At 40.5% G+C, this 16,240-nt stretch overlaps 1 protein-coding gene across 5 annotated transcripts in view; it reads left to right on the forward strand.

Moving 5' to 3' along the window:
- LOC306838606 (BAR/IMD domain-containing adapter protein 2-like) overlaps nucleotides 1–16,240 on the forward strand; it is a 61,395-nt gene that overhangs the window by 28,471 nt on the left and 16,684 nt on the right. For all 5 annotated transcript variants that reach the window (XM_079366902.1, XM_079366900.1, XM_079366898.1 and 2 more), the window contains exons 4-6: nucleotides 7,090–7,151; nucleotides 9,168–9,239; nucleotides 13,762–13,899. In XM_079366902.1, the coding sequence (XP_079223028.1) occupies nucleotides 7,090–7,151; nucleotides 9,168–9,239; nucleotides 13,762–13,899 (272 nt within the window). The remainder of the gene's footprint in view (nucleotides 1–7,089; nucleotides 7,152–9,167; nucleotides 9,240–13,761; nucleotides 13,900–16,240) is intronic.

A 16,240-nucleotide genomic window follows, 5' to 3' on the forward strand; every position in this document is an offset into this window, starting at 1 on the left:
TGCAAAGGTTAGGCTGGCAACAACACAGCACAGTCAGCACCATGCTAATGTGATGGTGTGAGCAAACCAGTAAGTCCAATTTTTTTTTTTTTTTTTAAGGGGATTTAATTGTGTTGTATGCAAATCTGCTTTTTCGCAAATGTTGCCTGTCATGAGGCAAGAATTCCGAGTATGAGTCATGTTAGGCTGTGTTTTTGCCCATTGCTCTCAAAAGATCCGTGTGTGCAGTTCTAAACTCCGGATGAACTCTAATGCATCATGTGTGGAGACCTCTTTTGACCTCCAGGATCAAGTGACTGGCTCACACAGTCGAAGCGCTCTGTTTGGTTTTCAATCAGCCCCTCTTTGAATCTCCATACCTCAACAGGGTAGCTGCATGACTCTGCAGCTTTTCAGCCTGCCTACACTTAAGTGCACATGCCTCTGCGAGACAGCTTTTGAGAAACGGAGCTATCTCTCGGGCTTAAAATGGTAGGTTATTTCTTCTGTCGCATAGAGGTATCGCTCATTATTAGTGCGTTCTCAAGGTTTTTTTTTTGGGGGGGGGGGGGGGTTTCCTCCTGTAGCTGTTGCTCACGCACTCTGCCTAATTTGCCCTGGAAGAAAGCTTGCTCCTCTTTAATGTTGAGCTCGTTCACTTTTGAACCTCCATGCTGTGATTCTGAGAAGACTTTGTCGCTAATAGCAGAGAGACAAAAACATCCCCCGATCTTTCAGGCGTTCTTTACCACAAAACAAATTGCCGTTCCAGACCTTTTTAACCCTTTCTTCTTTTAACTCGTCACATCATGATTTGACTTCTTCCTGCCTCTGCAGCCCCTCCATGTTTCTGTCGAGTTTGATTCATCATTTATGCTTTCAGCGACGAGGAATAGCAGATACGATATCAAAAGGGAGTTTTTGTGCCGCAGTAATCAAAGTTTCTCTCTGGAGACCCTACTTTCACTCTCTTATGAGTTTAAGTTAAGGCCTACCATTGCTTTTGCAGAATTCTGTTCACTTATAATCTCTTTACTGTAATAGTGAAATCTTGTTTCTATCCAGGGTCACAACGTGAAGGGATACAAGGCAGTCTTTATTTCATTTGGTTCTTGTAAATGTAAAGTTGTCGCAATGATACTTCTGACTTAAGTAACCCTGAACATTTTTTACTGAGCAGGGCTACACTCGCATTAGATTGAACATTTCTATTAATCAGGAAGTAAGAAAAAAGTGAGCGAGTCCGCATCGATCACCTCACTGATTGAGGTTTTCTGCCCCTCTGTCGCTGTTGACTTCAGCAGGCCTTTAAACACACAGTATGTACAATATGGCTCTCAATCAAAACATTTACAAAAGATAACATAGTGTCTGGTGTAGAATCATGGGAGTGATTCTCTCTTGCTACGCCATTGATGAAAAATGAACTCCGAGTTGACCGAAGTCGAGAAGACCAAGTGAGACAGACCCGAGGATGAGAGTGCCATACCAAGGATGAATAAACCCAAGAATAACTGACATGATGGTTTTTTTTTTTATCACAGCAGGCACATACGGCGACAGTACAGCAGGATTGAGTGACAGTTCCTGCTTCCTTATGTAGCAGAATCTTTGATGTGACTGATAAACAAAGGAGTGTCTGTCATGGCGGCTGCCAGGACAAGAGACTGGGCGCTATGACAGAGGGTGGCTGTGACTCAGTTGATAGTTTGTCTCTCAAGCAGAGGGTTTGGGGGTTCGACCCCCAGCTCCTGCAGCAATGTGTCCGTTGGCGAGACACTTAACCCTGCTGCTTCTTCATTGGTGTAAGCCTGTGTACCAATGGGATTAATTCTGATGGTTTCTCTACACAGCAGCCTCCACCATCAGTGAGAGGTGTGACCTACAGAAAATACTTGAGCTAAGAAGTACTCAACAAAATAAATATGTACATAGGTGTAGTCCATTTTTTTTCATTCATTTAGTGTTTAAAATACATTACACCTTTAAACATTTATTTTTTATTTTATTTTATTTTATTTTTTACTTGAAACTGACTGTTAGACCAGGAAGTATGTGCATCTTTGCAATTCAGCATTTGTTTCAATCTATCCATTGACTGCTCTCGTCTAGGTTAGTTATGTAACATCCATGAACATTATTCAGAACACCTGAAGCGGAATGACACACATTGTTAATGTCCAATCATGTTGCACTCTATATCAGCGTTCATGTCATGCCTGCTGTCCAATCAAATTACTCAATCTAAACTGACTGTTGTGTGCTGTTTTAGGGGCCTTTCAGTGGTTAAGGTTTGAAGAACCAACAGACTTTTATATATTGAAGAAGATCAATGAAAACCTCACCGTCCAGTTGCGTCTCCTCGCTGTTATAAACAAGTTGTGTTGTTGAGGCTTTTTTGGAGCAGCGGCTTAAAAAGAGGCCAGGATTTGGCTCACTGGATAGCAGATGGTTGGATTTGCTACATAACCTCTTATCCAGTAGACAATACGGGACAAGCTACCTGAGACTTCTTAGGGGTAGATTATTTTCCACTGTAAGGATACCCTGCCCCACTTTGCTTCCATCGCTCCTGTGAAGTCTTCATTATGCCCTGAATTCGTGACACCGTTAGTTAGTGGACAAACTTATATTGGGCTAGTAGGTTGAACAGCTGTGATGAGATAACTCCTAATTAGGGAAACATGGTAAAATATATAATGGTACATACGTGTGTCAATATGGGAAAAGTGGGAGGATAGTTCAATCCAAGTCGTCATCCAGTCTGAAAAATGAGACGATGTTTGGTGAGAGAGATGAGCATAAGGCCTCCCTAACTTCCAGATAACAGGCAGTGTACTCGCTTGTGCACACAAATGCACAAACACAACACACACACACACACACACACACACACACACACACACACACACACAACACACACGACCACCCAGACTCTCAGCTATTATCTACGTCTAGCACATTATCCAGCAACCCCATGATTACGCTTGCCCACTTGTTTTTTTTTTCTTTTTTTCTCTTGTGACTTAGCATGCTAGGTAGGCAGGCATTAACATCCCTGTACTGTTAAGCCACACACACTGTCACATTGTGCACAATACACACACTGTACACAGACTCCCCCCTCCCCTCCCCTCCCCCTCCAGGTGAGGAGTACTCCACTTTCCTCCCCAGGGAAGTGCGTATGCTAATGGGTGGAGATCTTTTTGAACGTGTTTCATAACACCACACTTTTGCTGCCGCTGCACCCTCATCTTGCAACTTCTCCATAGCAACGACCCTAGCATTATCCTGCTGCCATGACAACCCGTAGTGAATCCAGCTTGACCTTCACCAGGTGATTCAGTGTCTCTCCATCCACCTCCATTCCCTCCCTCCATCTCTGTCTCTCTTGTTCTCTCTGTTTAATATTGCAAACTCTCACTTTTTTTTTTCCTGCTCCGTAGCCCACATTCTGTTATTCAGTGTGTTTTTTTTTTTTTATCTTCTTCTCTCTACCTGTGTGGGTGTATCATGGCTTCTGTTACACAAGCAGTCAATAAATCTACACAAGCTGATGTCATACTTCAGGGGGACAGTGCTGTGTCCATGTCTCTGACTCAGTGCTTTATGTTAGCAGACATGTGGCTGCTTGTTGTTGCAGAGCTGCAGGTGCAGATCAACCTGAGCTCACCTCCTTACAAAGGAGCGATTGTTTTGTCTCAGTCGGGGAAACAGGCGGGGCTAAAACCAGCTTGGTCCTACTGCTAACAACAAGTCTTACAGTGTAGGCTTAAGAGCGCGCACATGTGTACGGCTGCATGTCAGAGGCTTTTGCGTGTCACTGTGGGTATGGACCCGTCTGTCAAGTCATTTTTAGCTGGTATGCGGATATCCTCGTCAGACTGACGGCTCCTCCACTAAAGCTCACAGGTTGTGTCATGCCAGCTGCCAGAGATCTCTTGTTCGAAACAATAACGTTGCACAAACACATTCAAAATTCTCCCACATTATGCCTCTTTATTGATTTTTGATTGAATCCCCGCCGTTAGCTGCCCCTGAAGACTGCAGTCCATTTTCTGTTACTGTTGTTGTGTGATATGATATGAAGTTGCCATGGTAACTATTTGCATCTCCGAAGTGTGATTTTTTTCTCTCTACTCTCTCTCTTCTCTCTCTTTCTCTCTCTTTCTCTCTCTCTCTCTCTCTCCTCTCTCTCCTCTCTCTCTCTCTCTCTCTCTCTCTCTCTCTCTCCTCTCTCTCTCCTCTCTCTCTCTCTCTCTCTCTCTCTCTCTCTCTCTCTCTCTCTCTCTCTCTCTCTCTTCTCTCTCTCTCTCTCTCTACGCTTTGGCATTGTGCAGTAATGAAACTGCAGATGACAAGATGAGAGTGCGCGGTTTCATTCATTCTTTACCTCTCTGGCTTCATACAAACCCCCCCCCCCCCCCCCCCGTCTTACTGCAAGATGGTGTGTGTGTGTGAGAGAGTCCACAGTACACTGATGGCTGCTCATTTGTTAATTGATCCAGCTAGTTGAAGCGGCCAGCAGAATGCCAGGGTTTCTAAGCCTGACGAGCTGTGATCAGGGATGAGTATCTGTAAGCAGCTTAGCAGGCCTGCTGGGAACTCACAGGACGCTTTGGCCAACTTCTCGGATCCTGTGAGACGCATCATTAACGGGCAGGTTGCACCACAGCCCAAAAGACCCGAGTGTCATGGGGATACAGCAGGAGTTTTTTTTTTTTTTTTTTTTTTTTTTTTTGGCACTCACTACAGAATGTGAAATAACAAAACAATCATCTTCTGCTCTTTGATATGTTTCTTGCACTATTTTGATTGTGTTTGCGGTGAGGAGCAGCTCAGAAGGAGGTGTGTTTGAGAACTATTTGTGAGTGGTTGTGATTCATTTCAGTTTGACTTGTTAGGACCTTTTGTACACCCCTAAAGCCAATGTGCTTTACAGACAATGAAAACAAACATAAATCAGAAACAACACAAACAAAACAGAAAATATAGACTGAGAGTAGGTTATTGTTGAGGGGCTATTTTCTTCTTTTACATGTTTTTGATAGCAGCACACAAAACTCTTATGGTTCATCACTCCAGTATGATGCAACTGTAAGCTGATTTAACTATCTACTGTATAAATGCATTGGTGAAGTACTTATTCCTATTGGCAGCTGTACAGTAAGTATAAGCCAGTTATTAAAAATAAATAACAACATAGTAAAGATTCATGATTAGACCTGATTGGAGGATTCAAGTAAAGAGTCAGATCGAGTATTTAAAGCTCAGTCTACAGTGCCAGCACGCATTTCATTGGCTAATAATGGGTCAACAATGCTTTGTCCAAATACAAAAGTGTCCGTGCCTCCAACAGCATTAGAGTGTTGTTTTTAATGGGGGTCCTAATCCCCGGTGGGTTTCCAGGGGGCCCGTGGAAGCTTGGAGAGAAGTGGGAGGAAACTGGAATCGATATGGCTCGATAACGTTGTAATATTTTGCAATTAAAAAAAAAATGGAATGAAGAAAGTCCTCATATCAATATTGCCAATCAGAGTCGACCAGCTACATCACGTCTGTAAAATAATAGGCGGGAGTAGCGGAAGAAGCAACAGAGTCGGCTATAAGATGCTACAATGAGAATGCCTTTATATCAATGCTACGTGTAGTTTTGGCCGAGTCATAAGGTCAGCAAAAGAGCGGCAAACAACATACTGACGAACAGAAAACAACGTGAAGTCGGAGTGAAAAACGTGAGCGACTGTTTGTGTTCACACATGCATCTGTAGTTTTTCAGGACTTTTCTGCAAGTGTGAAAGCGTCTGCTTCTTCAGCATGCTGCAGTTGAACGAAAAGAAGTTCCAACTTTGTAACCTTTCAATCAGCTCTTCATAAATGTTTTCCAGAAAGAAAAAAAATTAGATATTGCATTTCTTGCTTTTACACTCCTGCTTCACTGCTTTTAATGTCCCCATTTTGATTTTTTTTTTTTTCTGGGAGGATTAAAAACGGCTCCTTCACGGCCTCTTCAGTGTCATTTGTCTGTAGCAATTTGCGATGTACGTGCTGTCTGCTGAGACAGAGACCACTCCAAAGCCCCTTTTTGCTGAAAAATTTGTACTGAAACCCCTTTTTCCTGAGCTCTTCTATTTCACTGAGGTGAGGTGTAAACACTCTTATGTACTCTCACTTACAGGTTAGCTATAGAAGAGGGAGCTGCAGGCGGATTGGTGGAGTTAGGAAAAAAAACATTCGGACAAACTCTGCTAAAGTGTGTATGTCATACTTTTCTGAGTTTAAAAAGTAAAGTCAATACAAGCTACATTTGGTCCTTTTGTTTTCAAGAGGCGACAGTTAAAGGAGTCATATGTGGCACACGTAAAGCTCAGGGGCTTTGGACCGTTTGGTCATGAAAATATATGTATGTGTGTCTCATTTTTTTCTGTACATGCAGCTCTGACACTTGTCTTTCCACCAGGTCTTTACATGTATTTATGTCCTTCGCTCAACGTAGCTCTTTGTGCTCCTTTTCTTGACAATGCACTGCACATTCAGAAGAGGCAGCCTGTAGGTATATATGAAAATATAAAACACTCTCACTAGATGCATGGCCTTATCTCCTTATCTTTTTTGTCCTTTTTTGTGTGAAGACTTTAACTCTTGTTTTAGATGTTTTTTTCTTCTGTTTTATATATATATATAGATATATAAATATATTGCCTTTTAATAAGGTTCACCAAAGAAAGGCAGTATGCTTGATCTCCACGAGACATAAACTTACACGCCTGAAGAGAAATAATTTCAAACATTTTGTCCCCTCCATTTTTTCGTGCTTGTCATTTTTGTTTCATTCCTTTATTTTTTTTTTCTGTTATTTTGTTCCAAAAAGGAAACTTTCATCATGTTCTTTGTTGTCCTGGTTATAAGTCACTGTATGTTTGTGTCTTGTGCATGAGCTTCTGCACGCTGGGGGGGGGGGTCTCTGTTTCCCTCTTGTTTCCTCCTTTTAATCTCTGCTCCCCCTACCTTCTCTCCCGTCTCTGTTTCTCTCTACTATTGGAGTGATTGTGCTGTTGAGTGTTTTTCATGCACTTTTCCATGTCTCCCTCTCTCTCTCTCTGCGTGCAGGGGATGTGCTGTTCCAGATGGCTGAGGTCCACAGACAGATTCAAGTGCAGCTAGAGGAGATGGTTGGTATTCTGAACTCAAGGTTGTTGTTTTTGCTGTGTGGTTCAACTTTTCGGTGCTGTTAAAAATGTGTCAGATTCTAATATTTCAGCTTTATTAGTTTAGACGAGGCAATAACTTATTGCAGCAATGTCACATTTCTTCATTATTTTGTAATATTTGATTTGCTTTTTTTATTTTTTTTATTTTACCAGAAAGTCAAATCAATTGAATTCAAAACATTTTTGAAGTTAGTGCTGTAGGTTTTATGCTAGTGTATATGTATAGCCTATTATTAATAAATGAAACTGTTATTTTCTGACTGATAAGTTTCATAAAATTGTATAAATAATAAATGTGCAATAGCTAAAGAGGTAATAGGTTTGCAGAGGTAGTTGTTAAAGTCATCACTGTCCTGATGCATGGGATGTACAAAGTGTATGGTGATGCTATGATACTACAGAGTATTCATCAATAGTAACGTGTAGAACAATAGCACATCTTAATTTCTGTCTGTTTCTTGATGCTCCACAACAAATTTGACACAGATCTGTCGGTTAGCTGCAGAGCCTCTGTAGGCAGTGAAAGGAATCCACTATAATTAAATGAACATGGACTCCTATTGAACGAGTCCATGCTGAGCTCGTATAAATCCAAACTGCCAACGCGAAAGGTGACGCGGGAGTTAATTGAGTTGTAAAGAATTCTCGGTAATGTGCTTGTATGACAAGTTATCCAGCAGGGCCAATGTTTAGTTTAAGTGCGGGTCCAATAAAGTGGATGGTAACTAGAGCCGGCTGTCCTTGTGTAGCTGTTTTAAGTCTTATCAATCCTTCTCCGACACTCACTGCCCATGTAATCCCTTCTGTTCTGCATGCTGATCCTTTCAGTGTTCGCGACTCAGCATGAGTTTGATCTATGAAATCTGGAGCAGTATCCAAAGTTCTCACTCTGCAAAAAACACTCAAACTGCTTTGAGCTGAATAAACTCATTCAAAAGATAATCTCCATCTCAGATTATTTAAAGTGCAATATATCCTTTTTTGAGTTTGCTGGGAGGATGCTTATTATACAGTTAAAATAAATGTTAAAGTGTTGCATTAAAGGTCAAGTATTATAATTGTTTTCAACAAGTTTAAATATGTCTCAGAGCTCCCCCAAAAAACATCTCTTTGAAGTTTCTTTCTTAAAATCCACACTGATCCTGTATTCGATCATGCCTAGAACCGTCGATACAGCCCTGCTCAGAACAGGCTGTTTTTTGCATCTGTAGCTTTAAATGCAAATGAGCTGAACCCTTCTTCAAAAGTGGAGGTGGCTCGAGCATTCTTGCAACATGCTCTGGAGTTTACAGTGAAAAGGGAGACTAACAGGGCAGAACGATCACCAAGCGGGGGGAGTGTCACTCACCTGGAGAAGGGGTGTGTGACACCCGCCCCCCCCAGACAGAACACAGAGAATGCACTTTTCTCGTAATTGGAGGGTTGTAAGACAGGCTAAAGACACATATTAGTGTTAGAAAAATATAGCATTCTGCATTATGTGTGACCTTTAACAGTTGTAAAGCTATGAGTACCAGACTGTCAAGCCATGTCATGTTAACCTTTAATTGATTACTCCAGGTTGAAAATCTCCAACAAAGCTGTTTAGGAAAACAATAGAAAATCTGTTATATTTTAGGCCGTTAAAATCCTATTATCAACAGTTCAGCAAAGTACAGAATGATTATTTTATTCTGGTATTCTCTTCCTTAGACACATCACATTTAAGACCGAGTGACTGATTATTGTGTCATATTATTTCACTGAATCTGTGACAGTGATTAGCAAGCTGAGAGGGGCTTCGCATGCCAGGAATTTGTTGGTAAAACATTTATTCAGTAACTGCGTAAATGAAGATAACACATCATTGGTCAATTGAATCCGACAAATGAATGCGGATATCTGTGACTTTCAAAGCCGTACTAAGCATCCATTATGGATTGTGTGCAATAACTCTCGTTCATGTTTTCTCTGTATGTGTCCATGCTTCCTCCTCAGTTGAAATCGTTCCACAATGAGCTGCTCTCCGAGCTGGAGAAGAAGGTGGAGCTGGATGCCCGTTATCTGACTGTGAGTATCTGATTGCCTCTTTCTCTCCAAAGCCCAAGGAAAGCCTCGGTCCAACAACCACACACACACACACACACACCCCTTTTGTGTCATTTTAGTGTTTTTTTTATTTTTTTTATTATTACATTGCATCAGCTGTTACATAACAGAGATGGAGGTGAAGATGTGTCTCAACGTCTGGATCAAAGTCTTTCTCTGAGACAATTAGAGGATGTGACTGTAGAAAAAATGAACCGCTTTGAAATAACATTTCATGTCTACTCACCCGACAAGGGGGAGACTGATTACGATAAAACCCTCTCAAAGTATTTGTGTGTGTGTGTGTGTAAGCACTGTGGAGCTGGTCTACATGTGATATCTTTAGAATGAGTGGGTTGCAAGCTGAGTGTAGAGCAGCACTGCTGTGCGTCGATTTGGGGGATGGGATAACGTTTCCATTATTGTATTATAATGTTGTTGGGAACAAGAGACAAGCTACCGTGGCTCACAGTTACTGAATCAGACGCACACAGACACACGCAAGCACCCTGAATGCCATATTGCCATCAAAATTAAATGACAATGTTGGCTCTAGATTAAAAAGAAGGGATTTATCAGTTGAATTCGATGTTGTCATGGCAAGTCTAAAAGAAGAATCTGTACACCTCTTCAAAGTGCGTTTCCTCTTCAAGCTGATGCAGATTTGGAAATACGAGCTACGGGCATAAATGAAGATACATAAAACATTTCCGACATTTCCCTGCTGACGACGTATCTCTGAGGTTTTTAACATCTATTACATTTAATGAGTTCCCCTTCAGATCTGCCACGGTGATAATAGCAGCCATTTTGCTTCAGATTTTGTGAATTAATCATCTGAAATGTTATCTTTGTTCAAAAAGACTCAAAGGGGTGCTGGCTGTGTTCGAAGACTCGCGTGTGTGTGCGCCGTTCCAAGCTGTGCGCGTGTCTCTGTGTTCTCTCAGTGTCTGCATCTCTCTTCGTCTCTGGATATAATGGGTTCCCCGGGGTTTTACAACAGTTTGTTTATTTCACAGAGGTCAGACTTTGGGCATGAACAATCAGAGGTAGAACTAAACAAGGTACACAAACTTGACTGCTAAACTTGAACAGTGCTTGAGAAAACGGGCTCGATACTTTAGCTGCAACGCATTTAAGGGGATTAGTAGATTACATTAATTTGTCATCATTATGTGCTGCTTTCCCAACAAGAAGATGAATTTAAAACTAAATAGTATGTATTTATGGGAATATAACAAGCGTAATAGACTTTAATCCCAGGAGGAGGGGCACGGGGGGGGCATCATGCTTTGGGGGAGAAGCTCAAAAGTTGTCACAATGTCTAGAATCTACGTTCCAGTTTGTACGTCCTAAACGTCTCAAATCTAACAAATTGAGATTGACTGATTCATCATAAACTACAAAGATGAAGAAGGCCACACCAGGCCACATTTCGAGTAAAAAAAACAACAAAAAACCCTTTTTTAAATTTTGAGCCAATTAGCTTCCTTCAGGACGAGGCTAACGTTAGCTTTCAGCGACTTCCTAGCTATCGTTTACGTTTGAGAATCACAGAAACATAAGGAAGAGTGTGTATACTGTACATTTTTAAAATTAGCGGATTGTCTTTGCCTTCTGAGTGGAAACCACACACACCATGAGGATGTAAAGACAAGAGGGTATATAGAAACCTCTTTTTAAGTCGTAATGACTGTAGTTTTCTACCAAACCTGCGATAAGGTTATTTTAGTTTAGAAAAGTCAGTAGAAAGCTGGCCAGAGAGATAAAGGACACTTTTTTCTTCTGAGTACATTTGAGTATTTCTCTTATTGATTTAGGAAGTCTATTTAGTACTCTCACCTTGAGCAGTTGTGCCTGATTGTTTTTTTTGGGGGGGTTTTTTGTCCCCTTCCTGTGAAATACATTGACAGCCAACAGAACATATTGGCAATTAATAGGAGCGTTTGTGTCCATGGTGAGACTCTCCAAGTATTCCAAAGTTCATCTGATGTCCTCCATAGTTTTAAATCAGATCAATCAATCAGATTTTATCGCATTAATTATCTGTCTGCAGCAGTAGCCAGGGACTGAGATTTGTGCACTGGCAACAACAAGCTTTTTGCTTTGTTAATTAGGTGGAACAATCCAGCTCAGTGAGGCAAATGCCAGAGATATTATCTTGTTTACACAATGTGACCCCGCAAACCAAAGCCAAAACTTTTCACAACACATAACAATCGTTCCGCTGTGTGATCGATGTGCCGGGGACTTTCCTCTGGGGAGTCTCTGCGGAAAATGGAGGGACTTAAATTGTAGATATGGATAAAGGAAAAGGATGAGTCATTTGTTGTTTTTGAGTTTCAAAGATATCAGTGCAAAGGCATGTTTTGTTTCATTTTGTGTGGAAACTTATCAGACTAGTATATATTTCAGAGACGCTCTTGACTTTGAAAATAGCCAACAGAGTATCCGCCTTCAAAGTAAGATTCCAGCATGTGATTGATGTGTGGTTATAGTTGCTTCCAGTCCAGCTCAGACCCACAAAATTACTGTAACACCACTCATCTCTGTTATGAAATCCAAACACAGCATGTGTCATCCTGCTCGTCTTTCAGTGACAACAAACAGCCTCTTCTTTCCAGCCTCTTTTTTTTTTTTTTTTTTTGTACACAGTTTAACAGCACCTAAAGGATACTTGCAACCTTGTCGTCTTTTGCAAATGTGGGTGGTGAACCCTCATGACGGATTTCTGTTGCCAATTTAGCCTCATACTAAAACCACACCAGCTTATTCACACTGGACACGGTTACTATAGCAACAGTGCTGGTACAATCCGGAAACAAAGTTGTTGCTCTCGAGAAATAAATAATTAAAAGACTAAATTAAATGAATAAATAGATCAAATCTGGCAGTGAACGCACTAGGGAAGGCGCTCTACTTCCTCTACATAAGCATGCATTAGTTAAAATTTTGCATGCAACCATGTTCTTTTCACTATATTAGGAACACCTTCTCAAGATTAGAAATCATGTTTTGGAAGACACAGTTAAACAAATGTGTTGTTGCAGAATCAAACCTGGAAGACAAATAATCAGAGCAAGAATTGCAAAGAATTATTTGATTTTCTTCATGCTTTAATAAGGCTTACAAAACATTGTTCTCAGATGTCAGAGTTGTTCTGAAACGCACCAATGAAATGTTCCCCAATCAGTCTCAGCCTGCATCTGCAGGCTGCACGAATGTTGTTAAAATAAATTACTTGGTTTGAAATTATGTTTTGGTGATAACAGTAAAATGAAGCTCTTTTTTATGTGGTGATTTGCAAAATATTAAAAACTGCATATTTATTTGAAAATGCACAAAAAATCATATTATAAAATGGAGAATTTGTAGTGTTTTTAGTAGAGCCCGGCTGTTTAAGGGGCCAGTCGATAATATTGCAGATTTGCAATATTTATAGATCTATTCACCAGAGAAATAGCATTCCGGTTGATTATCATTGTATTAAACTATCATTTCTATTTCTGGCTGTCACCTGAAAAGTGTGCTGTATGGACACGACAAGCATTATCACTCTACAGAGTGTAAAGTGGAGATGCACGTACAGTTACTTTCCAGTGGTGTTTGATTCGTGCATATGAGGGATCAGCACAATAAATATCTATATCTATCTGTACGGATTAGAGATAGATCTAAGAAAGATATCGGCATTGGGTGTTGTTTTTTTACCCTGATATCTACATTGGTATCCCCAAACAGTCCATATTGGTTGGACCCTTGTTTTTGTGAAAATCTAGATGCAGCGTTTGGATGCTGAAATGCTAAACGCTAGAGAAAAGATGCACACCTTTAGAGATGTTTACAGTTTACTTGTAATTGCATTACAGTTGTGGGGACAATTTGACCCTTAAAGTGTGTACCAAAATAAATGTACAAAACAGATGAATATAAATTAATGAATAAATACACAAGTCTGGTTATATAAGGTCAAGCAGAACTTGTATTTTTTTTAATGGGTAAACTTCTGACAATGTATTGTTTTTAGTTAATCGCATGCCATTGTGTACCATGGATAAACCTCCTCAGTGTCTCCATGTAGTGACAGTGATGGAAAAGAACCACACTGTCCCCTTTCACTTTCTCAGTCAAAAGCAATATCCACCATGACATCAAACGTTTCACTTTTTTAACACTCCTCCCATCTATCTTCATATATCTGATCTACCAGAGGGTCCTTACTTACATCTATTGTGATTCAGTGACTAATTGAAATTATAATCATTTAACAGCCCTGGTGAAAACATCTCTAAAGCCAGTCAAATGTTAGTGCGTGCTAATTTTTAACCCTGTGTGGAAAATATTTGAATTAATGGGTTGTTTGTAAGGAACTAATTAGCATGACCAAACTTTAAAAAAATAAAAGAAACCTTTCTGCCTTTCCTCTGTGCATCTTCCCTCCACCCAGGTGTCTTCATTAGTTGTCCTAATTCTTTGTTTGTGCTCTGTCTGTCGCTCCACCTAGGCTGCCCTGAAGAAATACCAGTTGGAAAACAAGAATAAAGGGGAGAGTCTGGAGAAATGCCAGGGCGAACTGAAGAAGCTGCGCAGGAAGAGCCAGGGCAGCAAGAACCCCTCCAAGTACGGAGAGAAGGAGATGCAGGTGAGATTTGAGCTACTTCCTTTGCACAAAGTCTGATACTATGACTTCTAGTTCCTGGAAATGAACATAATGAACAACCATCAAAGTAGGATACATTCAATTTTATCTGATGTTGTTCTGTAAAACAAGAACAAAGGACAAGACACCCAAAGAAGAAGAAAAAAAGATGGTGGACATTAAATTGTTTGTCTGAAGCCATTTCAGAGCAACGCTTCGTTTGAACAGATCCTTCGTGTATGTGGGTGACTGGATTGGAGTGTGATGAGTCTTGGTGCGATATAATGACTTTTTTTTTTTTTTCATAAAGTAAAAGAGAACTCACAAAACAGCAAGGATGGATGGGGGTGGAGGCAGCGGCGATGAGGTGCCCTGAGTGGGAAGGCAAATAGAAGAGGTTTGATTATGAAGTGTGAGCCTTTGCCAAACACGCGCACACACAGCAGGAGGACAGACACATGTGTGGAGGATAATAAGTCAGCATCACTGATTGATGTACTGGAGGAGTAAACATTAACTTTCTTGACCGTCTCAGCACATGGCTCTTAACAACAAATTTTACTGTGTGAGTAAAGTTTTTTTACGCCAGAAAAACAGCTGAGACGAATATATGATGTGTGGTGATGGACCTCAAACAGACATTTGAAATAAAAGCTAAAAGTATCATTCAGGAGCAATAAGGTGTCTACTGTGTTGATTCACAAAATGACCTTAATGTACGATGTCATCGGGCATAAAGGAAACATGCTGTGTTAAAGTGCTGGCTTCTCTGACAACAATGCCGTGGCCAGTACAGTATGTCCTCGTTCCATGTTTCAAATCTGATCCAGAATGGCAGTTTTAAAACACCGCCTCATGGGCCTTTTGGATGCCCCTCAGTTTGCCAGGAAAATTAAAAAAAACAACAAGTGTTCCAGTGATGGAGTGGACTTGTTCCTCTCAAAAAATGTGGTAAAACTAGGATGAGAGAAGAGAGTGTGGAGAAAGGTTTCAGTGATCAATACAGAGCTGCAACTGAACCATGGATGTATAATGAGCTAAACACTTCAGTGTCCATAAAATGGCAACCAACTCTTGGGAAGAGCAGGCGGGATGTTTGGAATTTTCTGCAGTACCCATTTTAAACACTAGAGGTCAGAGTTAAATAATTGCTCCTTTTAATTACGGAAGCGAACTTTAAAGTAGTCTATGTTGAAATGTCAAAATAGACCTTTATGGATCTCAAAACGTGAACATTTTCAGTATATACAGCTGCAATTAGATGTCAAAAAAAAGAAAATAACACACTGTGCACAGACGCTCGAACATGAAAAGAAACTACAACTCGCTACTGAATCTCTACAGTTACGCATGTTGGATAAACGGTCAAAGAACGTCAAGATATATTTCACACAGTGTGCAGTTCTGCGTTGAACTGTTTTTTTGCTAAGTTTGAAGTATATATATATCATTGCACATAAGTAAATAGTGTGTAATAGTAGTGAATTGAATCTATGTGCATGTTTTGATCCATATAGGCACAGCTAAAGAGTCCTATCTGCAGGAGAAAGGATGATTTATGATGTGTGAGAATGTTGTGTTTCTAAGACTTGAATTGAAAAAAGGCCAGTATGAACACTGGGGGCATGAGATCCAGTTTTTAGAATCCATCTGAAAACAAAGTTGTTTCAGTAACACTTACTATAAGTTGACGTGGCACACAGATTTATTGCAACAAAAAGATAAAAGGACTCCAACTTTGTTACAAGATGTTATAAGATACTATTTGTTATTAGGTTTAGGTCACCAGGAGTGTGACACTGATCCTTACTGCCTGTCATAATGTTTGTGTGTCAAACAAGAAGTCACAGGATCCTGTGAGGGAACAAATAGTGTTTGCGTTGGGCGGCATTGTTTTCGCCATCGTTTCTATAGCAGAGCAACCTCAGACAGAGCAGCTCAAGTAACATAATGAGCTGGAATTAACTTAAGGTGTTGTTAGACATCATTTAATTAGATTTCTTTCACATTTAGTTTACCTTCACTCGATATGACAGGCGGAGCACTGACTGTGTTCTTTTCCACGTACACACACAATCACCCTCTCTGTATGAAACCCCTGTTGTAGGCTTTCACGTTTTTTTTATTTTTTTATTAGGTTAGTCCTGCGGCAAGTGCTACTGTCAAACTGAGAAGAAGAAAAAAATGACACAGCAGAAAATGGCGATAGTGTGCCTGCTGTTCCTTCTCGAAGGTTTCAGTGGAAGCTGAAAGTCAGGCCGCCTGCAGGGTGTGGAGAGGAAAATCTAACAGGTCAAGGCTTGCAGAGTAATAACTGAGTGGCTTTTGGTCTTGCTGTGAAACA

Source organism: Symphodus melops (assembly GCF_947650265.1).
Source record: "Symphodus melops genome assembly, chromosome: 17".
NCBI classification, from domain to species: Eukaryota; Metazoa; Chordata; class Actinopteri; order Labriformes; family Labridae; genus Symphodus; species Symphodus melops.